The sequence below is a fragment of the Schistocerca americana genome, chromosome 3 (assembly GCF_021461395.2).
Source record: "Schistocerca americana isolate TAMUIC-IGC-003095 chromosome 3, iqSchAmer2.1, whole genome shotgun sequence".
Taxonomy (NCBI): domain Eukaryota; kingdom Metazoa; phylum Arthropoda; class Insecta; order Orthoptera; family Acrididae; genus Schistocerca; species Schistocerca americana.
In genome coordinates, this window is record NC_060121.1 from 989829941 (window position 1) to 989856323 (window position 26383).

The 26383-nt window shown below is 38.6% G+C and overlaps 1 protein-coding gene across 1 annotated transcript in view; it reads right to left on the minus strand.

The window, feature by feature from the left end:
• Positions 1-10282: 10282 nt before the first annotated feature.
• LOC124607144 (CD151 antigen) overlaps positions 10283-26383 on the minus strand; it is a 191111-nt gene continuing 175010 nt past the window's right edge. Inside the window, exons 7-8 of the mRNA XM_047139353.1 lie at positions 17965-18072; positions 10283-11247 (exon numbers count right to left, since the gene is read on the minus strand). Of these exons, the coding sequence (XP_046995309.1) occupies positions 11200-11247; positions 17965-18072 (156 nt within the window). The 3' untranslated portion in view covers positions 10283-11199. The remainder of the gene's footprint in view (positions 11248-17964; positions 18073-26383) is intronic.

Sequence of the window (26383 nt, forward strand, 5' to 3'; positions counted from 1 at the left end):
ACAGTGGGCCCTGTTGTTGCTGTTTGTTATTATCCTTATGGCTCTTTTTTGTACTTTGAACACAGTTTGTATGTTACTGGCAGTTGTTCCCCAAAACATGATCCCTTAGCTGAGGACTGAGTGTAGATATCCGTAATATGTTATTTTAAGACAGGCATTATTGCATACCGGTGCAAGGATTCTAAGAGCATAGCATGCTGTGGATAATTTCTTTGCCAAAATGTTGACATGGTTTGTCCATCTCAATTGGCTGTCTACATTCATCCCTAAGAATTTGGTACTTGTTACACATTCTAATTCATTATTATTAACTTTTATTCTAGTGGCATTGTGTTTCGTTCAATTGGAAGTTAATATAGTTAGTTTTCTTTACATTTAGGGTTACTTTATTTTTTAATGACCAGTTGTGGACATCATTGAGAGCCTCGTTTGCTCTTTCTGACAGTCGCGTTGGATTTTCACCTGTTATTACTATGTTGCTGTCATCAGCAAAAAGTATTTTTTCTCCATGTCTGATACTTTGTTGGAAGTCGTTAATGTATAGAGGGTGTTACAAAAAGGTACGGCCAAACTTTCAGGAAACATTCCTCACACACAAAGAAAGAAAATATGTTATATGGACATGTGTCCGGAAACACTTACTTTCCATGTTAGAGCTCATTTTATTACTTCTCTTCATATCACATTAATCATGGAATGGAAACACACAGTAACAGAATGTACCAGCGTGACTTCAAACACTTTGTTACAGGAAATGTTCAAAATGTCCTCCTTTATCGAGGATACATGCATCCACCCTCCGTCGCATGGAATCCCTGTTGCGCTGATGCACCCCTGGAGAATGGCGTATTGTATCACAGCCGTCCACAATACGAGCACGAAGAGTCTCTACATTTGGTACCGGGGTTGCGTAGACAAGAGCTTTCAAATGCCCCTATAAATGAAAGAGGGTTGAGGTCAGGAGAGCGTGGAGGCCATGGAATTGGTCTGCCTCTACCAATTCATCGGTCACCGAATCTGTTGTTGAGAAGCGTACGAACACTTCGACTGAAACGGGCAGGAGCTCCATCGTGTATGAACCACATGTTGTGTCGTACTTGTAAAGGCACATGTTCTAGCAGCACAGGTACAGTATCCCGTATGAAATCATGATAACGTGCTCCTTTGAGCGTAGGTGGAAGAACATGGGGCCCAATCAAGACATCACCAATGGCTGCCCAAAGGTTCACAGAAAATCTGTGTTGATGACGTGATTGCACAATTGCGTGCGGATTCTCGTCAGCCCACACATGTTGATTGTGAAAATTTACAATTTGATCACGTTGGAATGAAGCCTCATCCGTAAAGAGAACATTTGCACTGAAATGAGGATTGACACATTGTTGGATGAACCATTCACAGAAGTGTAAGCGTGGAGGCCAATCAGCTGCTGATAGTGCCTGTAGATGCTGTACATGGTACGGAAACAACTGGTTCTCCTGTAGCACTCTCCATACAGTGACATTGTCAATGTTACCTTGTACAGCAGCAACTTCTCTGACGCTGACATTCGGGTTATCGTCAACTGTGCGAAGAATTGCCTCGTCCATTGCAGATGTCCTCGTCATTCTAGGTCTTCCCCAGTCGCGAGTCATAGGCTGGAATGTTCCGTGCTCCATAAGACGCCGATCAATTGCTTCGAACGCCTTCCTGTCGGGACACCTTCGTTCTGGAAATCTGTCTCGATACAAACATACCGTGCCACAGCTATTGCCCCATGCTAATCCATACATCAAATGGGAATCTGCCAACTCCGCATTTGTAAACATTGCACTGACTGCAAAACCACGTTCGTGATGAAGACTAACCTGTTGATGCTACGTACTGATGTGCTTGATGCTAGTACTGTAGAGCAATGAGTCGCATGTCAACACAAGCACGGAAGTCAACATTACCTTCCTTCAATTGGGCCAACTGGCGGTGAATCGAGGAAGTACAGTACATACTGACGAAACTAAAATGAGCTGTAACATGGAAATTAGGTGTTTCCGGACACAAGTCCACATAACATCTTTTCTTTATTTGTGTGTGAGGAATGTTTCCTGAAAGTTTGGCCGTACGTTTTTTGTAACACCCTGTATAAGAAACAATATTGGGCCTAATACACTTCCCTGTGGGACGCCTATATTCACATGTTCTGGGTCAGACAGGTGTTTTACAAGGGAATTGTTTGAAACTTGTGATATCTCAACTCGTTGAACCCTGTTTTCCAAGTATGATTTGAACCACTTCTTTGTCACACCCCTTATTCCTATTTGCCCTAATTTATGAAGTAAGATTTTGTGGTCAACTGTATCAAAGGCCTTTGACAAGTCTACAAAGATACCACTTACATTTCCACCTTTGTCCAGTGCTTCTAAAATTACTTTAGTGAACTGTGCTATAGCAGATTGTGCGCCTTTTCTGGGCCTAAAACCAAATTAGTCATTGGAAAGGTTATATTTATTCAGGTAATTTAGCAGTCTCTTTTTGACTAGTATTTCTATTATTTTAGAAATGATAGACAGTATAGAAATCGGCCTGTAGTTCTCTGCATTTTCGACATCTCCATTTTTAAGGATAGGTATAACTTTTGCTTGTTTTGGGTACTCCGGAAAATATCCAGATTCAAAAAGATTCATTTACTATGTCTGTTAATGGGCCCTTTATGGAGTCTATACATTCTTTAATTACGCAGACTGCGATTTCAAGTCCTACTGAAGTTTTAGTTTTTAGTTGGTGTACTACTAGTGCCACTTCCCTTCCTGTAGTTGGCAAGAGCACCATTGAGTTTGTTGGCTGGTTCCGAGTCGGTAAATCATACGTATCTGGAAATTTCTGCTGTAATTTTTTTGCAATACTACTGAAATATGAGTTTACAAAATCAGCTAATTTTTTAGGGTTACCTACTGGTACATCTTTGTTTTTAATATGTGAATTGAGGTCCTTTTTAGCAGCGTTAGATGTTTCCTGTTTGACGATGTTCTAGGCTGCTTTGTTTCTGTTTTCAGCTTGAAGTAATATTTTGTTGTTTGAAAGTTTTTTTTGCAGCTAGCAGCACCTTTCTGTATATTTTTCGTACTTTTTGTAGAATTGCAGAACTTCTGGGTTAGATTGATTATTTTTTATGGAGCTGAGATATCTAAGAGTTTCTGAGGATTTTTTGATACCTGTAGTCACCCATTGATTTCTCTTTATAGTTTTAATTTGATAAAGAGTTTTGGGAAACATCTCTTCAAATCTGATTTTAAAAATTGACATGAACTTGATAAATTTCCGATTTGCATTAGTTTCTGCATAGATTTCCCCCCAATCTTCATATTGTAGCTGGGATTTAAACTCATACAGGGCTGATTTGGAAAACATTCTTTTGTATGTACACAGTTTAGGAGTTTCTACATGAATGTTAGTTTTTAAGATCTGGCAGAGGTGGTCTGATAGGCCCAGGTTGTGGACAACAATATGGCATTTTTTACTATCAATATCTGTAGCTACATGATCTATAGATGAGGAAGATTCTTTCATTATTCTAGTTGGACAATGAACAGCTTATAATATTCACATATATGTGGCTAGCCTTACCAGGCTTTATGATATTAATGTTTAAGTCACCACAGATAATTACATTTGCTTTTGGTCCAGAAACCTTGTCTAAGCTTTGATTCAGTTTTGAGAAGAATATATCAATGTCTCCACTGGGAGAGTGGGACACACAAAATATGACTAATTTTTTTGTTATGCCAGGTCCTATTATTTCAACAGCGGAAAGTTCAAAATGTTTGTCCTCACCCAGATCTAAAAGATCATATCTAACTTTGAATGACATATCTTTTTTTTACATAAATACATGAACCTCCACCATTCATTGAGATTCTGCTATAGTAACATGCAAGGTCATATGAGGCTAATGCAATGTGTTCCATTTCCTTTCCTTTGCACCAGTGTTCAGTGATACACAAAATTTGGCTATCAAAAGTTTCCAATTCTACTTCCAGCTGTTGTGATTTGTTCTTTATGGCTTGAATGTTTTGGTGAAACACTTAGGCATTTGTTTTCACTTATCTTGGTGGCGTCCTTCCCTTTAGACCTGATGCTAAAAAATCCTTTAGATGAGCTGGTGGCACGGTTATTCTTCTGTTGATGACAGTGGAGGTGAGTCTGTTGCCAGTTAGACTTGAAAGTTGGCATATCTGAAGTTATCTGCCTTATGTTAGTCTTGTAACTGAGGTCGGGTACCAAAAATCCTGCAGAGTTGTAAGTTTCCTGGTTCTTGTGCTTCTTCTGTTTGCTTCTGTTACTGCTGATGATGGTGAAGCTGGTGAAAAGTCTTTCACTGTTGAAGACTGAGGAGGGGCCAATACTGATGAAAGGTCGTTGGCTTCTGGAACATCAGGCATTTTTTTTTTCTTGTTAATGATGCAGTTGTGTAGTATGTAGCTGCTTCTGCTGAAGTTGCTTTGGAAACTTCTGTTCTTCAGTAGCACACTCGTTTACACACTAATTCCTCCATCCGATTTTCTAAATCTTCAGTTTCATTACTAAATTGAGATCTGCATATACATCTGTTCCTGGATATGACTTCCAATTCAATACCTAATCTCTGAGTATACATTTGGAATGAGGTCTATTGTAGGGATATGAGCCAAGGAATGTAGGGGGTTGGGAGCATTGATGGAATAGGGACGGACAAGGATATTTCTAGGTTGGGCGAGGACCATAGTGGGAAATATAATTTTCATTTTGGGGGACGAGCAGCAATCAAAACCCCTCTGCACGCACCCCCCCCCCCCCCCCCCCCCTTTCCTTTCCCCTGCCGTCTGCGTGCTGCGCGTGGAATTAAGGTGGTCCTTCTGTGGTGGATTATATTATAGTTGATAATATTTAAGACTCTTCTTTCGATGTGCCTGTCCGTCACTTAACATGTGCTCTTTGTGATAACAATCTATCCTATTTCATATTATTAATATCTTTGTAATTCCCATAATAAACAATATGAGAGCATGAGCACTATTTATAACTACTAATGTCCACAGCAATTGCTTCTGCCTTTTTTAATGTATAACATGACTGTTCTATACCTCAGAGTGTACGTGATGGTATTTGTGAAACTGTGGTAACGAATAGAAAACAATATGTCTCTTTGCAGTGGCATTAGTGGACTAATAGAGAACAATATGCCATGTGCCCCTAACAGTCATCTATGAAGACTCATTTATTCTGCTAAATAAATGTACTGTGCACTGTTCTAGTGCATGTATTGTATGCTGTGTCCAGCAAGTAAATACCTCAAGCCAGCTGTGGTAGCTGAGCGGTTCTTGGCACTTCAGTCCGGAACCGCGCAACTGCTACGGTCGCAGGTTCGAATTCTGCCTTGGGCATGGATGTGTGTGATGTCCTTAGGTTAGTTAGGTTTAAGTAGTTCTAGGGGACTGATGACCTCCAATGTTAAGTCCCACAGTGCTGAGAGCCATTTGAAGCATTTTAAATACCTCAAACTCTGGTGGTTGCCTTTATCTCCTTTTTTTTAACAATGATAACTTGTCTCCTAACATTCCCCAATTACAATAATTGTGTTGAGTAGGGTTTTTTATCCATCCAATTAAATTAATAAATAACAGTTAACTTGTCACCCAAGTCTGACAATACTACTAGATTTATTCATTTACTGTTGCATATTGTCACACTTAGGTGACAAAGTAAATAACAAGCAGGCTTAAAAATTTGCTTGCTTTCATTCTGTAAGGCGATGCAATGTCAAATTTTAATGCAGCTTCTGTAGTTGAGCTATAGTTTTTGTCATCCACAAGCACATAGCAAATTATTTACTATGAGAGTTCAGATAGTCCTGCAGTCTTTCAGCGATTTTAGTATACTGACTAATACTTCATTTTTTCTTAATGAGATTTCCCATAAATCACACCAGCAGATCACTTCATAGATTCATTACTGAGGGTAAGATGGTCTGCATAAAGATGTGAAAGTAATTACTTTTTTCAGGGGTTTTTCTAATAATTGCCAATGTTTATTTTCAGTAACTTGACAGCACCCATAAAAATTTGGACAATAATCTAAGGATTATTTTGTATGTTCTAATTATTTTCTTTATTAGAACATGCTTGTGACAATTAACATACTAGTTTATAAGCAAAGTTGTTCCCTTGTGTTTTACCAGGGCATTTTCATGCCACTATTGTTTACACCATGAAAATATGAAGTTTCCACTGCTTTAATTGGAATCCCTTCGACGTTCATCATCTGGATGGCCTGTCAGTGAGCACGTCATGTAGTATATCATTTTGCTTCTATTACATTTTTTCATGTAGCAAAAACGTTTATGTTTAATCAAGTAAGTGATTTATATGGCTCAAAGACTCATTACGACTTCGAGTGACAGATTATCGGTGGCTCATGACATAATAACTCTGAATAGAATGTGAAACATTACGTGTACAATGGACTAACTTCTGATTGTTTCAGGAGTAGGATTACAGTGGAATTTTAATTAGCGGCATCGTTGTAATCCGCCATTTTGAACACCGAATGTAATTTGATGAATTATGATAACATTTCATCTCGTACAAGAGGAAGATGTGTACTGAAATGTAGCAAGGAAAATCGTGTGTGTAAAATTATAATTTCATGAATGGAAAAGGTATGTTCAATTCTTTGGTTGTTTTAACCTCTCCCTTGTTTGTGCCTCAGAACATTGTTTGGTGTGTTGTAACTGTAGGGAACTTTGTATCCTGGGAAATCAGTAGACCCTGCACCATGGTCATTTATGTTCAATTTTATATATTAAATTCTGGACTTTTTTGAAATTGATGTGCAACTTGGACACTGATCCTCATGCTGCAGAGTGAGTATGTCATAGCACCAAGACAGCTTCCCCATGGTGTACGATTCTGCCTCTGATTATTTTAAGAATTTTCAGAGTCTATGATCGCCAGAATTCTGCAGAGCCACAGATATTTTATTCCATTTGGAATAATTAGTTTTATGCCTGGGAGAGCGGAAGATAATTTAAAAATTTTGGAGAAGGGACTTCTCTTGCCCCAAAGTTTCCATTCAAGTTACTAGATATTATTCAGTCATAGTAATCTAACTTCAGTTTCACAGGGGGAGGGAAGTTAAAATTATATCTATGAGCTGACCTGAAACATCTTTAGTTGAGTGTCACAATCTGGAGACTACAATTTACTGACATGGAAGACTATGAAAATAGCATTTTCTTTATTGAGTTTTCAAATTATAACTTCATTTTCTTTATACTCACTTTCATATGATTTTGTTACCATGTAGAATAGACTTAAGACCAAACCAATATGTTTACAATGGAGTCAAGCTATATAATGTACTGCCACAAGATGTCAAAGACAGGAGTAGTATGTAATTTGAAACAAGTCTAAGTATATTTACTAAATTGTTTTTACTCTACTAAAGAATTAATCCAGTAAAAATTGTTATTACCAATAAATAATCAGGTTGACCAATAATGCAGCTAATGAGGATGGAGTATATTTGTAAACAACATAATGCATGTCTAGTTTGTGAATTCAACAACATAATCTGAAAGTTGTACCATCAGAGACTGTAGTGATTCAAGAATTTCTGTGTAAATTCTAGAACCACTCAGCCTTTTACTGTCTCAAACACATTGTGTGTGTGTGTGTGTGTGTGTGTGTGTGTGTGTGTGTGTGTGTGTGTGTGTGTGTGTGTGTGTGCGCGCGCGCGCGCGCAGGTTTACAATCAGTCGCAGGAAGAAAGTAGACATGGCGGACAAACGGCACTGACGAGTACTTGTCGAGCAATCCATAGAGGTTAGAGGTTTTAGTGAGCGTGTAAGGAAGAACCATGGAGTTTATATGCAGCTCTATGCTTATTGTGTCACTGACTATTGTTATTAAAACAAGGACAGTTGAAAAAGAACTCTTGACATAAACTTGCTATAGACAAGACTTATTTTCTGATTCATGTTAAAAGTTATGGTATCCAAGTGAACTTTCTTTCAACTGTAACTCAATTTCTTTCTGATGTTCGGCTGTACAAGAGACTTACAGGAAGTTACATATTTATGTGGAAAGTGAGAGTTTTATTGTGTATTGAGGTCAAATACATCGTTAATTGACGAAAAGTAAAATTTGTATGTCTACTTATTTCATAAGTAGTAAGAATCTAAAAATCACTGTACCTAGCATTATTTGATGGAGAAGTAGTCAAGAGGGTTTCTGGCAGCCGGCTAGCCAGTAAAGAAGAGTGGCTGCAAGTTCCAAGTAAGTCACATCATAAAGAAGTGGAAGGTGGTTTGAGGGAATAAACTGATGTAACCGAGATCCACATTCACACTTTAAGTTGTTAGAACACCCCTCTTTCATTTCTCTTGTGAGCGATAAGTTCCTTCCATTCCTTTTATCATACATAATTCATTTATTTGAAAGAAATTTCTCTAGAAATGAATGAATGAATAAAAACTAATTTTTATTTTAGCTGTTATATAATGTATTATTATTAACCGTACTCCATTTCTGATGCTACTTGCTTCTTGTACTGCAGTCATTGTGACAAAGTTATTTAATAACTCTACGGGATGCCACCCCATAAAAAAGCTTCCAATGTTAACTTATTACTTCCATCAATGTGCTGTTCTCACAAACAAGATTAGTTTATTTTGGTATCTCACTAAGAATGGAGAAAAACTTTATAGCCCATGTTCAGTGTTCTGTTATCATATTGACTTTGATTCCTTCACAAACACTTTGAACTCTCACTAATTGAATCATATCTCAGCAATAGAAAATAAATTGTAAAGCATAATAGCCAAAAGTCACAGACTAAGTATAAAACGAGGTGTTCCTCATGGGTCAGTGCTTGGCCCACTACTATTTATATTATTTGTAAATGACTTAACGAGTAACTTACCCTGTAAATCTATCCTCTATGCTGATGACACAACATAAGCTAATTCCAGAAAGGATATAAACAAATTTAAGGAGGAAAGTGAAGAATGTCTCAAAATATCTAACATCTGGTTTAAAGCTAATGAGTTAACTATGAACCATGAAAAGCCTGTCAAGATAATCTTCAGTCTATCAAACAGCAACATTGAGTTATCATCTGTTAAACTACAAGGAATACACATTGACTTGGAATTAACATGGAACACACATACAGATTATGTGTTACACAAGATTTATTACTTCATTCATACTTCGCCTTCTTTCACTGCCATCTTCAATATGGCATTCTTTTATGCGGTAACTGGATTCACTGACAAGACCTCATGTAGACCTTATTTTAAGGACTTCAAAATTCTCACAGTCCCATCTCTTTGCATATATTGTTGCCTATTAAACATAAAAGAAAACTTAAACTGCTACACTATAAGGAAATCTGTTCATCAACACAATACTCAACAAACAAATAAGATTGATATACCCACAACTAGGCTTAAGAAAACCCAATCTAGCTATGAATACATAGGCATAAAATTATTCAACACTTTATCCATACAGGCTCAATTGGTTTCACTGGATATTTTCAAAACTAAAACCAAAGTGTGGATGAAGGAAAATACTTTCTATAGTATAGAGGAATTTCAGAATAGTTGTAAAGATGACAATTTATCGATAAATTAAGGCATACTGCAGAGCACTTAAATGTGAATTGCAGAGTAATCGTGTAGATGTATGTATAGATATGGGTGTAGAGGCAGCTATAAGCTAACAGGGTACAACACTGCTATATTTTTACCATGTAATATTTTGTTACGTAAAACATAATGTACAAATAGCTGTAATTCTTCTGACTACATCAATTGCATGTCAATGCTGAAAGATGGATAAAATAAATAAATGAATATTAATAGGAATAAGGAATTTTTTAAATATTAATTTCTTTATTTGTATATTACATATTTTCACACATTCTCCTTTATTTAAAATGCACTCTCTTCAACTGTTACATCAGTACAAAAATTTAACACAGGTGTCTAGTTAATGGGTGTTCTTCATGTGATACAGTGGTCAGTACTCAATAAAATAAAAAACTCTTCATTGTTATGAAGAATTTGCAGCACATTTCATTTTAACATTTTATCAACTACAGAAAGTTCACTTTAAGCATGTTCTTCACTACTACTACGTAAGAAAGAAAAACTTAACATGCCTGAACAAAAACTTTCACTTACATTTTACTGACAAGAGCATCAGGTACAAAGAACATTTTTTAAGGAAATGGGTACACACCATAACATTTTGTTTACACACACACACACACACACACACACACACACACACACACACACAGTTATTGTGAAATCAAATGTGACATTGTGCTTTACTATCCGTGCTATCACCCATGCTTCCTATTTTTGCAGTAGTGAAGCACTATCAAAATAATCCACTTCACAAACAGAATGTTCACTTTCTAAAGTGAAAATTCAACTTTAACATGAAAGAGGTAAGGTAATAGCTCCTTATAGACAATGTGCCAATAACTAAATATGTTTTGCCACTGACATAAAATGAAGAGTAAGTAAGGTTGGTGCTTTCCTATACCCACATAATGAATGTGGGTAATAGTTACCTTCTTGCAAAATGAAATAATAGTGATTTTACACAAGAATTATTCTAAATATCTAGAAAATGAGTGTGATGATGTGCAGACAAGAGAGTTAAAGAGAATTAAAGTAACTGCAAACTGGCAAGAGCATACTGCCAGTATAATTAACATTTTTAACAATAAATTAAATTCTTGTAGAATATTTCTAAACACAGATTCATAAAGGAATGTTGGTGTAAAGTAGTATGAAAAGCAATATTTTGTATACAGAGATTAATACTGACACACTACAGCAGTCCACAATTCAAATATATGAATATGTACAAAGCAATATTTAAATTTGTGCGTGTTGTTTATATTAAGATGAAAATCACTGGTCTTAAGCTTACAGGACACTTCACTGTCTTGTAAAACCATCACTTTTTCTTAACAGATGACAATTCCACTATAAATTTCATGTCTGGCATGAAGTTAAACATCCTCCACATTTTCTTTTCTGTAGCATTCGTAGCTACAGATATTTACAGGAACACACTCTCTGGTTAAGTTCTCAGATTTAATTAAACTCCCTTTACACAACACACATTGTGTTCCGATCATGAACACTGATTTAGAAGTGGGGTTTTATTCAATCATCATAAACAGTGCACATGAGAAAATCATCCCCAGCAACTGAAAAAGAAGTTTTCATTAGGCAGCTACAGAACAAATTTATCCTATTGTTTACATTTATAGAATGTGTGCAGTAACTACAACACTAGAGATACTCTTAATTATATAGCATGTGCTAATACTACATTCTTGAAGCTAATATGATAAGCTACTGTTTATGTCAGAATATTATTTCAGATTATGTACAATCTGATCCTCAAATTCTGGCAACACAGCCAGTTAATTGCAATCTCCATCAAATAATTGTTATAACTAAAGTTTATTTTTATTACATTTGATGTTAGTATTTACAGTTCAGAAACTTTTCTCAGCTGCAGAGATTCAGCAAAATTGTTGTAACTTTTCCACAGTTAATACCAAATTCAGTTGTCTTGTAATGTACTTTAAACATGATGCTCAATTCTTTCCTTAATAGGTTTGAAAAACTTATTTAGAAACATCCACAATAGATTTAATTAGTCATATTTGAATCCATCCGATAATCTTTTAGAAGGACATGAAACATGGCTTTTTAAAGCTCACGAGGAAAAAAAGGTCGTACGCATCTTTCTTATTGGCACAACTTCCTTTATCTGCTCATTCACGCTGGTTCAAGGCCTAAGTGGCAAGCAGCTGCTTGGAGCACCAGGCCGGGAGGTGCATCTGAGGTGCATTTCTTAACAAGAAATTTAATACTTGTTCAGTATCTACATTTACATCCATACTCCACAAGGCACTGTACAGTGCATGGCAGATGGTGCTATTTACTATTACTAGTCATTTCCTTTCCTGTTCCATTCACAGACAGTGAGGGAGAAGTGACTGTCTCAAAGTGTCTACGAACTCAATTTTTCCATCTTATTTTCATGGTTCTTACACAAAATATACTTTGGCAGCAGTAGACTCCTATTTCAGTAGGCCTCAAATGTTGATTCTCTAAATTTCTGCACTAGTGCCTCACTAGGAGAGCATTGTCTTCCTTACAGGGTTTTCTATTAGAGTTCACGAAACATCTCTGTAATACTTGCAAGCTGATCAAACCTACTGATAACAAATCTAGCAGCATACCTCCAAACTGCTTTGATGTCTTCCTTTAATCTGACTGGTGGGGATGCCAAACACTAACTACTAAAGAATAGGTCACACCAGCATCATATACACCATCTCCTTTATGAGTGAGGAACACTTCCCCAAAATTCTCCTAATAAAACAAAGTTGAGCATTTACCTTCCCTACTACCAACTCAATATGCTTGTTCCATTTCATATTTTATTGCTACATCATACCTAGACATTTATCCACTTTGACTGTCAAGCAGCACCTTACTAATGCTGTATTCTAACATTACAGGAGTGCTTTTGCTACTCGTCTGCATTAAATTATACTTTTCTACATTTAGAGTGAGCTCCCATTCATAACCACTACAAATTTTGTCCAGGTCATCACTTGTCATCCCAAACACCACAGCACCATCAGCAAACACAGTAAATTGCTGTTCACCCTGGTCATCAGATCATTGATGTAGATAGATGACAACTAGTCCTATAGCACTTCCCTGGGGCACTGCTGACGATACCTTTGTCTCTGATTAACACTCACCATCGAGCACAATGTATTGGGTTCTTTTACGTCAAAAGTCTTCAAGCCACTCAAATATCTAGAAACCTAAACTGTATGCTCAGACTTTGATCAACAGCCTGCTGCGGGCCCCTTGTCAAACACTTTCACAAAATATGGGCATATGGAATCAGGCTACTGCTGTCCATCCACGGTTTGCAGGATATCCTGAGGAAATGGCAAGATGAGCTTCACAAAGTGATGCTTTCTAAATTTGAGCAGAAGCTTTTCTGTCTGAACCAACTGTATTACATTCAGACTCTGAATGTTGTCAAGCATTCTGCAGCACACCAATATCCAGGATATTGGTCTGTAATCATGCAAGTCTGTTCTTTTACCTTTCTTATATACAGAAGTCATATGCACTTTTTTCCCACTTACTGGAGACCTTTTGCACGGGGCAAAAGAATTTCAAAGGATAAATGCAGGCTAAGTAAGGGGCAATGCCACTGAGTACTCTCTGAAAACTGAATTGTGATTCCATCTGGACTTTGTGACTTATTTGTTTTGAACTCTTTCATCTACTTCTCTGTGCCACAGATGCTTATTTCTATGTCGTCCTTGTGGGAGTCTGTACAACTGTCCAAAGACAATTTGTACAATTCTCCTTTGTGAATGATTTGTTAAATCTGAACTCTAAAACTTCAGTTTTATTTTTGCTGTTTTCTATTTGCACCTCAGACTGGTCAACAACTGAGTGGATAGTTTCCCTAAGGTATGATTGAAGTAGATGTGTGCTTCGCATATTTTCATTTCATTCTCTTCCTGTACATCATTTCCATGATGTAGGAATTGTCACAACAAAGTTATCATACAAGTACTACAAACATAATAATGGAATATCACTTTCAAGGCATTTTTAAAAGTATAATTTAGACATATAAATTAAAATTTTTGGCAATAAATTTAAACACAATCAAAGCATTCATCTGTGTCACAGAAAGTTTTGCTTAGAAGGTAATTTTTAAGCTCAGTCATAAGTTTTACTTCATCTACTATTTCCTTTATGTACACTGGCAGAGCATTGTAAAGTTTTATTCCAAAATAACTTACATGCTTTTGGGTTTGTGTTGTCCTTACCATTTCTACATACAAATTCTTATGACTTCTAGTATAATAATTGTGGCAGACCTCATTTGTACGTAGATTTTTTCATGTGCGCTCTTGTACATAGAATGCTTTTAAATATATACAGTGATGGTATTGTGAGTATTTGTAGTTGTTTGAAAAGGGGCCTACAATGAGTTCTTGGAGGATTGTGTGTTATGATTCGTATAGCTCTTTTCTGAAATTTGAAGATATCTATTAAGATTGATTTAGTTTTACCCCAGAACACTATGCCGTAAAACACTATGGACTGAAAGCAAGCAAAATACACTAGTCTAGTACAGTCTGTGCTGCATACTCTAGATAATATGCTCAATGCAAAACATGCCGAATTGAGCCTGTGGGATAAATACTTGAGATGGTCTTCCCAGCTGAAGTTTTGATCAATGTGAATGCCCAAAAAGTTTGTGGATTGCACACTATCTCATATCAGTTAGTTTTAACTGGAGGTCCATATCTTGGGTTGCTTTGCCATACTGTATATAATTTTTGTTACTTAGATTAAGCATTAACTCGTTGGCCATTGTTGTATATATTCCAGGACTATGTCGCTTGTGGTGGTTAATGATTTTTTACCACCACTTATAGTTATGCTCGTGTCATCTGCAAACATTATTTTGGTAGAAATATTTGGATTTTTATGCCACTTATATAAAGCAAGAATAATAAGGGATCAAGAACACTGCCTTGTGGGACACCTATTTCCAATTTCTTTGCATCTGAAACCCACTTGGTTTCCTGTTCTACTTCTACCACCTGAATTCTATCTTTAAGGTAAGATAGAAACCATTGCCTCACAACTGCCCTTACACCTGTTGCCTCCATCTTGTTTAACAGAATTAGGCGATTTACTGTATCGAAAGCTTTAGATAGATCTAAGTTAATTCCCACTACACATTTTTTTAGTGTCAAGATTCCTGACAATCTCTTCAGTATAGGCACCGATAGCTGTTACGTGGTGTGGCCCGAGCAAAAGCCATGTTGATTACTGTTCAGAAGTTTGTAAGCATCTAAGTATTGATATACTGATCATCTTATTGTCACATGAATTTCTTTTAACTTTTGGCTGTCAACTTTTGCACATTATTTTTCTTTAACCAAAGGTTCATCCTTAATCAACTTACTTGGCACAAACATCTCCAGGGTGCGAATTACAATCAGTTTAAATTTTGCCCATAATTCCTTTATGTCCACCATATTGAAGCTAAATGATGTCCATTTTTTGTCCAAGTGGGATGCTAACAACTGTGTACCTGCTTTTTTTCTAGTATAAATACTCTCCTTGCCCTCGCGATGGTTTTATTAACTATAGTAACTACTGTCACTATGATGACATGATCACTAATCCCAGTTTCTGTATCAACTGTTGATAAAGTCAGGCCTGTTTGTAGCTACAAGGTCTAGAATATTTTCATTGTGCGTGGGTTGTCTAATTGTTCAAAGATGTTTTCAGAAAATGTGTAAAAACTTACTTCATAAGGCTGTCTGCCCATACCACCTGCAGTGAATCCACAGACATCCCAGTCACCTCCAACTAATGATAGATGATCTGGGTATTTCAGCACTACTGTTTGTAAAATTTCCTTAAATGATTCTAAAACTATTATGGCAGAATCTGATAATTAGCTTAAGTTCACCTAGGTCTGCTACTGGTGTCCACTGTCACACTGAAAATCAATCTCATTGGAGACAATATTTTTTTCAACAACAATGAACACCCACCCCTCCCCTCCTTCTCTGGGTTTCGGCCAGCTCTCAGTTCTGAGAATAATTTGAGTGCTACAAATACTTTGACAAATTACAGTTAAAATTTTGAGAGTCTAAGTACCTGCACTCCATACACAACCTGATTTTGCTTTCTGCATATCTAATGGTGAGTGTTCGGAGGACCTTAAACAACCGCTTAGCCAAAAAGACTCGTATGCCCTCTGCAAGTACCCTGCTACCTGAGCAACTGTTTCTTCGTTTAGTGCACCCCTAATCTATGAAAGGAAGTCTTACAACTCTCCACCCATAATGAGGATCCAGAAATCTCCCACCGTGACCCTCCACTTGACTCCAAACCAAAGGACCCCAATTGGCTCTGGGTACAATGCTGCAAACTGTGAGCTCAACTTGCATCTTGCAACCAAGACCAGCAGTCTCCTTCATCTCAACAAGCAACCTGTAGGAAATGAAGGAAAACACATGCGACTGGTGTCACTGTTGCCAACATGACTACTATTCCCTGCACCCTCAATAGCCACAGGCAGGGCTGCCTTCACATCTCAGATGAGGTCCCACAGGAGACACACTGAATGCACATTAGAATTCTTTCTGGCCCTGGGCACTGTTTCCCTCAGGGTTTACGCAAGACACCTAGCATTGGAGCTTCCATTAAGTAGTGACCCCCTCCAACTGAACTACTGTTTGTAAAATTTCCTTAAATGATTCTAAAACTATTATGGCAGAATCTGACCTCAGACCAAACTGCCCAAGATGGCAGTCGTGCACATGTGCATGTGTTTCCATTTCTTCTTCTGATGAAGGCTGTGGCTGAAAGCTTTTGTATAAGTGTCTAATTGTGCCCATCTGCAACTTAACATGTTATCTTTACGGTAAGTAGCACTATCTCTTCCTACAGTGTTGATGTTCCAACCTGGAATCTCCATTGTTTGATTTAACCATAATACAACTCACTCTAACCAACACCAAATCATAAGTGAAGTTTAGAGGAGAAATTTCGGAACCATTCCTCATAAAAACAGGCTTAAGACAAGGTGACTGCCTATCACCATTACTTTTCAACTGTGCACTGGAATACATAATGAGAAAATGGTACAAGGACAATCCAAAGAGGATAAGAATTGGAAGTGCAAAAGATGATATTAGCTTAAACTGCTTGGGATTCACTGATGATCTTGCTCTCCTAGCCAACACCGTTCAAGAAGCCAGGCAACAAGTGAAATCACTACAAGAAATAGCAGAGAAAGTAGGCCTTAGAATATCATTTGAAAAAACGGAGATTATGCTAACTGATCCACCACTTGCAAACAAAATTACAATAGGAGAACAGGAAATCAAAATTGTTGATAAATTTAAATATTTAGGTGAAATAATAACATACAATCTAAATGAGAAGCCATCATGGAAAAATAGAATAAAAAAACTGAACTATGCAAATTAGATTACCAAAACTACATACAACAAAAAAAAGCCTATCTATAGATGCAAAATTAAAACACTATAAAACAGTTACACAACCAGAAATAACGTATGCAGCTGAAACTATCTTCAAAACAACTAATGCAGCAGAAATTGACAGAATACTAAAAATAGAAAGAAGAATAATTAAGACATGTATAAATAAACAGTATAAAATAAATGGACATTGGAGAATAGCAGCAAATGAAACAGTATATAAGAAAATAGAACCAGTCATGAGCACAATCAGGAAGAAACGCACCTCATTCTTTGGACATCTGATGAGAACTCCAGAAAACAGAATTAGTAAAAAAATAATACAAAAATTGTGGAATAGCAAGAGCGACATTAAATGGATCACAGAAATTAAGGAAGATATAAAAGAACTTCAAATTACAGTAGATGACCTAAAAAACAAGACAGAGAAAACCAGAATACTGCAAGACCCGCAAACCAGACTACAAATGAAAATCAATAAAAGGAGTACGGGAAGAGTTGTCTCAGATGAAGAAAGAAAGAAAATATCAGAAAGAAAGAAGAAATATTGGGCAGACAGAAGAGCAAAACACCTTTCATATAAGAATAGCCTCTAATAATTATATTAGCTAAATATATTAAGTTATTGTCGAACCAAATTGTATCCATGTGTAACAACTTGTTTAGAACTTTGTATTTTTGACTACAGTGGTCCAATGAAGGCCATAAAATAAATAATAATAATAAATAATAATAACTGTTTTTTGTTACCCAAAACACTTCAACAATTTCATCTTGTTTAGAAAATGTTTTAATGTTGCTCCACTACTGGCAAACAAATTTACCACTACTCACCATGATGCATGCTACACCTATACCAGCACCACCAATCACAGTTGCATGATCTTGCACAAATTTTTCAGCTTTTTCAAGGCAGCCAGATTCCCATGGGTTGCAGAAAGTCTAAAAGTAAACACAGACATAATTACATTACTTTTAGATACCGCTTAGGCTACACAGCACATGGTACTTTAAATACAAAGGTAAGACTCATCCACACACAATTTTACTGGATACTTAAGAGATGTGCAATGTTGATTATACTCTTCCCTCCTCAAGGATTCATTAGTGATTTAGGAAGAGTTGTTGAAGAAAGCACTATTAACGTTTTTCAGTACAATACTATTGTTGTTTTCTTTATGATAGGACAAATAATTTCTGAAGTTGCTTTATTCCTGTGAGCAAAATATTCACAAGGAAATTATGTTCCTGATTTATTCATTCTTGAGTTTCTAAATGTCATCGTTAGTACTAAACTGAGGGTCAAGTTTGTGTCACAAGACATTAATGACTAAAAATACACAAAAATGTTGACTTTTGAAACAAGAACTTTGGAGGCAGAAATCAAAAGTAGTTGACAAAAAAATTAACATATGCTGGAAGTCTTTTTTTGATGCACGTTATCTTGAAGTACTAGAAGTAGAAATAGTGAGCACGTGTCTTAAAAATATAGAATGTCTTGTCTTGTTTTCCTGCACTAATATTGCTAACACTTGACTCTTAAATAGAGTGTTACAATAAAAATGCTCAAATGAGTCTAAAACACTAACTTAGGAGAGGACGACTGGAATATCACCCACAATGCTTCACACACAATTGAAATTTAATGCAAGTCAGCAGGTAAACCTGTTGCTACACACATTTCCTGATACACTTTCAGTTAAAATTTACTGTTCAAATATTTGTATACCACAGGTACCCACACAATGGTGGACCCTCTGCTAGAGAAGAAACCTGTGTATCTTAAGATGGCAACCTATCCTGAGGTGCTGTTTCCTCAGTGGCCAGAAGGTGGTGTGCCACAGTGTGGGGGAGGGGGGGGGGGGGGTTCATTTGATGGCTCGACTGACTACAACCACTTACTTGCAGCCAATTTCACTCCCACTGACATGATGTGCCTCAGCAGCAAGATAATATGTAGGTGAATGGCAAATTGGGCCACTGTGTGTCATATGCAGGCACCCTCAGCTGCACATTTGCAGTCAGGTATTGTCTTCAGAATGAGATTTTCATTCTGCAGCGGAGCGTGTGCTGATATGAAACTTCCTGGCAGATTAAAACTGTGTGCCCGACCGAGACTCAAACTCGGGACCTTTGCCTTTCGCGGGCAAGTGCTCTACCAACTGAGCTACCGAAGCACGACTCACGGCCGGTACTCACACCTTTACTTCTGCCAGTACCTCGTCTCCTACCTTCCAAACTTTACAGAAGCTCTCCTGCGAACCTTGCAGAACTAGCACTCCTGAAAGAAAGGATATTGCGGAGACATGGCTTAGCCACAGCCTGGGGGATGTTTCCAGAATGATATTTTTACTCTGCAGCGGAGTGTGTGCTGATATGAAACTTCCTGGCAGATTAAAACTGTGTGCCCGACCGAGACTCAAACTCGGGACCTTTGCCTTTCGCGGGCAAGTACTCTAGGAGGAGGTAGGAGACGACGTACTGGCAGAAGTAAAGCTGTGAGTACCGGCCGTGAGTCGTGCTTCGGTAGCTCAGTTGGTAGAGCACTTACCCGCGAAAGGCAAAGGTCCCCAGTTCAAGTCTCGGTCGGGCACACAGTTTTAATCTGCCAGGAAGTTTCAGGTATTGTCTTATCCCCAACTTCACAATGCGTAAAAGGGTTTTCTTCCTTCAAGAATGTGAAAACTGTCCTGTTTCTTAAAATGGCTATTACAGTGTCTTGCACTGTACTGAATATCATCACAGTACTAGTATCAACTGCTGCTGACAGTGCGTCAACTAAGTTTAAGAAATTGGTGGGACTTGTCGGAAATGAAATTTCACTTACTCTTGCCCAAGGGCACTGGGGTAGCAGAAAGCTGACTCCACAGCAGTTGCAACAGTCACATATGTGTAATGTTCTGCCATTGCCCAAACAAGGTCTACAGTGCTTGTGTGTAGGCTCCCTTGTGCTAGCAGGACTTAACATTGGAAACCTGGAGCGTGCGTTTGAAATTTCCCTGATAGCTCTCCGTGCTTTAGTGGAACTCTCAGTTAATCAAGTTCAGGAACTTTCACTGACTTTTTTATTACTTTCCTAATTAACTGGTCTTGCTTTCACCATAAAAAGCCAGAAGCCAGGTCGTTCATTGTTGGTCTGCACTTTATCTTTCATTGTTTCTGTTTGTGACCACAAAGCAGCACTCGTTCAACCAAGGGACAAGCTGCTGTCCAAGATTGCCCAAAGACTGATGTGTCAGCAGCCTTGTGGATCACATTTGTTACTCACTGACAAATGGAAACTGTTACGCAAGAAGCTCCTGTTCAATATTTTATCCAACTTTGTGGGAACTGGAAGGATTACTATTCTCACTGGTGTTATGACATAGTAAATAATATAATATTACTCCTTACATATTGTTGGTTTCAGGAACTTTTGAAGCTGAGTGCACCTTTTCCTGGTGGAGGCATTGTCTTTATTTTAATGTCAGCAATGACCAAGTGTAGTGCTGGTAATGTTGTGCGCACACATGCACATGTGTTTTTTGTGTGTTTTCTGAAGGTTTTTATCTACAGTTAAATGTGTAACAGTCTTTTCTTTGTGCTCATCTGCAGCAACTTACCATGTTATCTGTACCGTGATTAGTCATCTATCCTTTTCCTGTTATTGTTGTTGCTAGTTGCATCACAGTTTAACTCCCTTCTTGTTCTAAATCTTTCACAGCATATATGCTGCTGGAGGGAATGAAATATCAACTGTACATCATGGTAAAATGTAACAATTGTTTTGATCTAATGACATGATGGATGCATATTCTTGCTTGTGTGCCTTAGTATAATTTGCAATGGATTTGTATATTTAATTTATTGACTGACAATCTGGTGAGGTTTGTATGAATTGCTACTGAACAGTAGTGACAATTATTGCTACTTCCTTTGGTAACAAGGGATTTTGTTTTCCTTGGAATACACTACAATTGATGTCAAATTTTATAAAAAGATTCTTAGGGGAAATTGGCTTAATATAATTGGTCAAGCTAATTGCTTACCCTGACTTACTTAAAAGGATTTATGACTAAGTATAACATGTAGCAACAGTTAAGTAATTCCCCATCAATGTAATCTCACACTGATGTAATAAAGGGAATAGGTGCTTTTTTTTTCTTTGATTATTCCAATTTGGAAAGAAATAATACCATAATATAGTTGTAAATCGCAAAGGGAATTTGATAACCAAACAGCTTAAGATTTATTTACTTACATTCCTGTCTGCAGCTCTATGGTGAGAAGAAATGTACCCTTTTCATAATAATAATATTCTCTTGTATTTTGATACGTGAACTTGACATTTACATTGAGACTGAGGGTCAAGGAATAATGTTCATCACGAATTGTATAATATCGCTAGAATATGCATCACATTGATTGGAGAAGTGTCTTTTTTATTTATGCAGTCTGGTCTCAGCAGCTAGAGCTGCATTTGTGTGAATGCGTGTGTATGTTGTCTCATTCAGAATGATGACCTTTTGGCTGAAAGCTTACTTGTTTTATAGTCGTATTCTTGTGCCTATCTGCAACTTAGCATCTCCACTAATATTGTCAGTCACACAGTTGTACATTGGCTGAATCTGAAGAAGGCTGAGCTTTTTAGAATCCAGGGTCACAAAGCAATAAAAAGGTGAATTAAATAATATCAAATAATTACAGGCGACTGAAAAATTAGTCGCCAACACCGGGGAATACCACAATATCCATATAAGGTGACCCCATTAGTATTAATACACTCTTGTATTCACTGTTGCTTGACAGCAAATAGCCTCCAGATATCTTGAGGAATTTCTTGCTATCCCTGAATGGCATGCTGTGTCATTTCATGAACACTGCTGTGTGCAAGCTTGTATGAAAGTATGTATTTTTCCATCACATCCCACACATCTTATATGGGTGACAAAAGCAGGGGACTTATCAGGTCAGTCAAGCATTTTCATATTTTAGATGTATGATGTGAACTGCAATATGGGATCTTGCATTAATCTGCTGAAATACGACATCTGGTACACTGATCAGTAAGAGTATAACAACAAGGCTACCATTCTTTCCATATAGTGATGAACATTCAGCCTACTTTTGACAATTACCAAATCAGTTCTGTCATCATATCCAACAACTTAGCACAACACATTTCCACAAGTTGGAGAAGTAAGGGTGTTGAGAACAGCTGCTTCATGTGACTATTCACCAGGTCATCTGCAGATACTTCAGAATTATTGTGTCCACCACAAACAAAAGTGAAACTCATTGCCAGATCCCACAGAATGCCACTAAAAGTGCCAGGCGACTTTGGCTCTACACCATGCGAGACCCTCTCGTGTACGGTAAGCAGTCATCAGTAAACGAAACATGACAACTTGAGATTTCCACTAGCTTTCAGTAATCAGTTACCAACAGTTTGTGCTGGCACTGCCTGTAACATCTGCCCAGACTTCAACTGTTGCCTTTTGTCTCCATGTTAGCTCCAGTTTAAGAACCCACGGTCATCTCGTGGTACGGCCCTTCTGGAAGGCCTGTGCCTACTCTTTTCGCCACAATGTTGTCCTGAGACCATTTCATTGTCAATGATTCTACAGTCAATGCACAGCAGCGAACACAAAAGTTGACAAGAAAACCATAGACAGACCCAAGAAACATGTAGAAGAGATCAAAATAAGAGAGCAGATTATCATGGCTGGCTCACCACTAGAATAAAAAGGAGAAGCCAGCCACTCTGCATCACATTAAAACCTCCACCCTAAAAGCACTAGGGTGGAGGACACAGAGGGACAAAGGACAAGTGCTAAAATTTAGATCAAATATAAAACCCACTCTCACGAATAAAACTCAAAACTAAAACTGCTGTTGAGGCACCAAAGGTGATAGGAAAGTTGTAACCATGCGTTAGCCACATATGGCCAATGTGGATCTGCCAGAGGACAATTGATTCCCTGTGAGAGGACCGCATGGAAGACTTCCACACATTCGTAGTCTCCTTGTAACGACGACGCTGTACTATTGTACATATAAGTAATTTTTTTTCCTTCTGATTTTTCGATAAACTTGTGTAATTGATGTTCTGATTTCATTTCTTTTTTTTTTTTTGTTTCATGTTGTTATGTCAAGAAAAACTGTAAATAAGTCTCAATGGGAATATTAATGTTTATGTCAAATATCACGCAATATTGTAATAGAATTGAACTGTAGCAAATGTTCAAACTGTTGTAAGATGTTTAAAAATTGTAACTGTGCATCTGGTCCATACGTAGGCAATGTGTTAGGATATGTAGAATGCAAAACCTCGGGTGAATACCCGGTCTGTAAAGGAGCGGTAAAAGGTGGATGGCAGGCGAGCACGGGAAAATGCACGCGGGCACCACATGGCAGGACGGGCTTCAGTAGTAGTTGGAGTTTGGCATTGATTTGAGCAACACCTTCTGGTGCGAGGAGGCTCTCCTTGAAGACATAGTTTCACTGAGCCTCGGGTATGCCGTTCCAACGCCCACACAGTATGGCAAAATTCCATAGGCGCTAAATGGAAAGGTGTTGCTACACTAAGAAGAATTAAAGTGCCGATACGTCAAGAGCCATAGCTGTGGTTGTATGTGTGCTCTGTGCCTCGTCATCTCGCCGCCCGCCAACCGCCGCATCGATACTAGCAGGTTGAAACTTTTAGTACTGTATTCGTATGGATCAGAGAGTGAACTCTGCAATAATAACATAAATTTTACCAGAACTTTCCCATCATTTAATTATCTTCACAACTAACCTAGACAGGGTCCTTTCCAAATATTGTGCAATCCAAGTGTCCCGAAAGAAAATTTAGAATTTGTGTTAATAATAATTATTTGCAGACCTAGCTATGTTAGAATGGTGTTTAAAGAAATGTTTCGTTAATGAACCAGTAAATGAATAACCAAAGTCTAACGAAGTTGAAAGATAACTTTAATATTGATATAGTAATGAAGTTTAATTATTTCGAGACAGATATAAAGGTATTTAAATGAGCAGTAAATAAGATGAAAAGAGTAGTAACTTATATACTGGAAATCTTGAATGCATAATAAATTCAGTAATCATAACAGTGTTCATAACAGTTTCAGGGTGTGCTCAAAAGCACAAGATATGGCCGCCAGCTCTGCAGTGAAAACACTGCAGCCATCTGGCAAGGAGTGCTGTTCAAAATGTCCTCCACGAACATAAGCTAAGCCTACGTGATCATCAGCCATCGAGCCATCAGTATAAACCACTTCATGGCCCCAGTACATGACCAGAATCGAGACGAAGTGATAGTGGAGAGCTGCAGGGTTAAAGGAGTCCTTCAGGCCATGCGAAAGATCCAGAAGAATCTGCAGCCTAGGTGTACACTGTGGAGGTGTACGTCAATGGACCTAGAGGAGAGGTTGTATTGGGAAGGACTCCAGTTCAGACAGAAGGGACCACCTATGCGGGAGATGAACTGTTGTGGTTGGGGAAAGGAGACGGTAGTTCGGATGCTCAGGAGAACTACAAATGTGCACAACATAACTGGCGAGCAGTTGTATACGTCGGTTCTGCAGTGGATGGACTCTGGCCTCCACAAGAACAATGGTCACTGGACTCGCTCTAAAAGTTCCCGTCACTAGACAAACTCCACAGTAGAGCACTGGGTCAAGTACAAGCAACATTGAGGGCGCCACCGAACCATTGTCAGACTCCCATAGTCAAGGCAAGATTGAGAGCAGCAGCAGGGTAAAGCTATCTGCACCCCAGATGGTGTTGCTCAGGCAGTGGAGAGCATTGAGGTGCTGCCAGCACTTCCGCTTCAGCTGACGAAGATGAGGAAGCCATTTTGATCAAGTGTCGAAGACCAATCCTAAGAATCGATATGTCTCCACTACAGTGAGTGATTATCATGAATGTAAAGTTCTGGTTCTGGATGATTGGTGCAACGCTGACAGAAATGCAGCACATACGACTTGGCAGTTGAAAACTGGAAGCCGTGGGCTAGATCGCATGACTGTGCCTTGTGAATGGCTCCCTATAGGCGCCACTCAGAAACACTAGCCCTGGTGGAGCAGTACGAAATGCAGAGTCATTCGCATACAGAGGAAACCGATGGCCCTACAGCTGCTGCTAGACCGTTAATAGCCACTAAAAACAGGGAGACACTCAATATGGAGCCCTGCGGAATGCCATTCTCCTGAATACAGGAGGAGGGGGAGGGGGGGGTGGGGGTTGTACTATGGGAGGTCCGACTTGGACATGGAAAGTATGGAGCGATGGGAAGTTTTGGATAAAAATCGAGAGCGGGACCCGGAGACCCCACTCGTACAATGTGGCAAGCATATGATGTCGCCACGTCGTGGCGTATGCTTTACGTAAGTCAAAAAGATGGCAACCAGATGTCGGTGTCTGGACAAGCCTGTTCAGATGGCAGACTCGAGGGACATAAGATGAGGAGTGGTAGAGCGACCCTGACAGAAGCTGCCCTGACATGGAGCCAGTAGGCCATGTGACTCCAGTACTGGAGGAGCAGCACGAAATGCAGAGTCATATGCATACAGAGAAGGTGAGACTGACGGCCCTTACAAAGAATGTTGGTGAGGCTGATGGACCGATAGCTATCCACATCAAGCGGGTTTTTATTGGGTCTGAGCACCGGAATGATGGTGCTCTCCCGCCATTGCGATGGAAAGATCCGGCTGAATATGATGAAAAGATGTCGCATGTAGTCAGATCAGATACGTTTAATCATCTGGCTGTGGATGCGATCAGGCCCAGGAGGTGTGTCGGGGCAATGTGCAAGGACACTGGGGAGCTCCCACTCTGTAAATGGAGGCATTACAGGATTCACTGCAGTGTGTAGTGAACGAGAGGATGTTCCCTTCCAGCCGCCGTTTGTATGTGCGAAAGGCTGGGAGGCTAATTCTCTGACGCAGAGGCTCGAGCAGAGTGCTCAGCATTTGTGTTTGTGTCGGTACATAACTCGTCATTTATGGTAACACTGGGGGACAGCTGTTGGGGCCTGGTACCCGAAAAGACGTTTGATCTTTGCCCAGACTTGGGCAGGTGATGTGTGGCACTCAATGGTAGAGATGCATCTCTCCCAACAACCCTCCTCTCGTTGTTTGATAAGGTAGCAAACGCGGGCACGGAGTCGTTTGAAGGCTACGAGGTGCTCCAGGGAAGGGTGCTGCTTATGCCGCTTTTTCACCCAGAAAGCCTTTTGAATCAGACAACATACTCGTGTTCGGGCAAATTC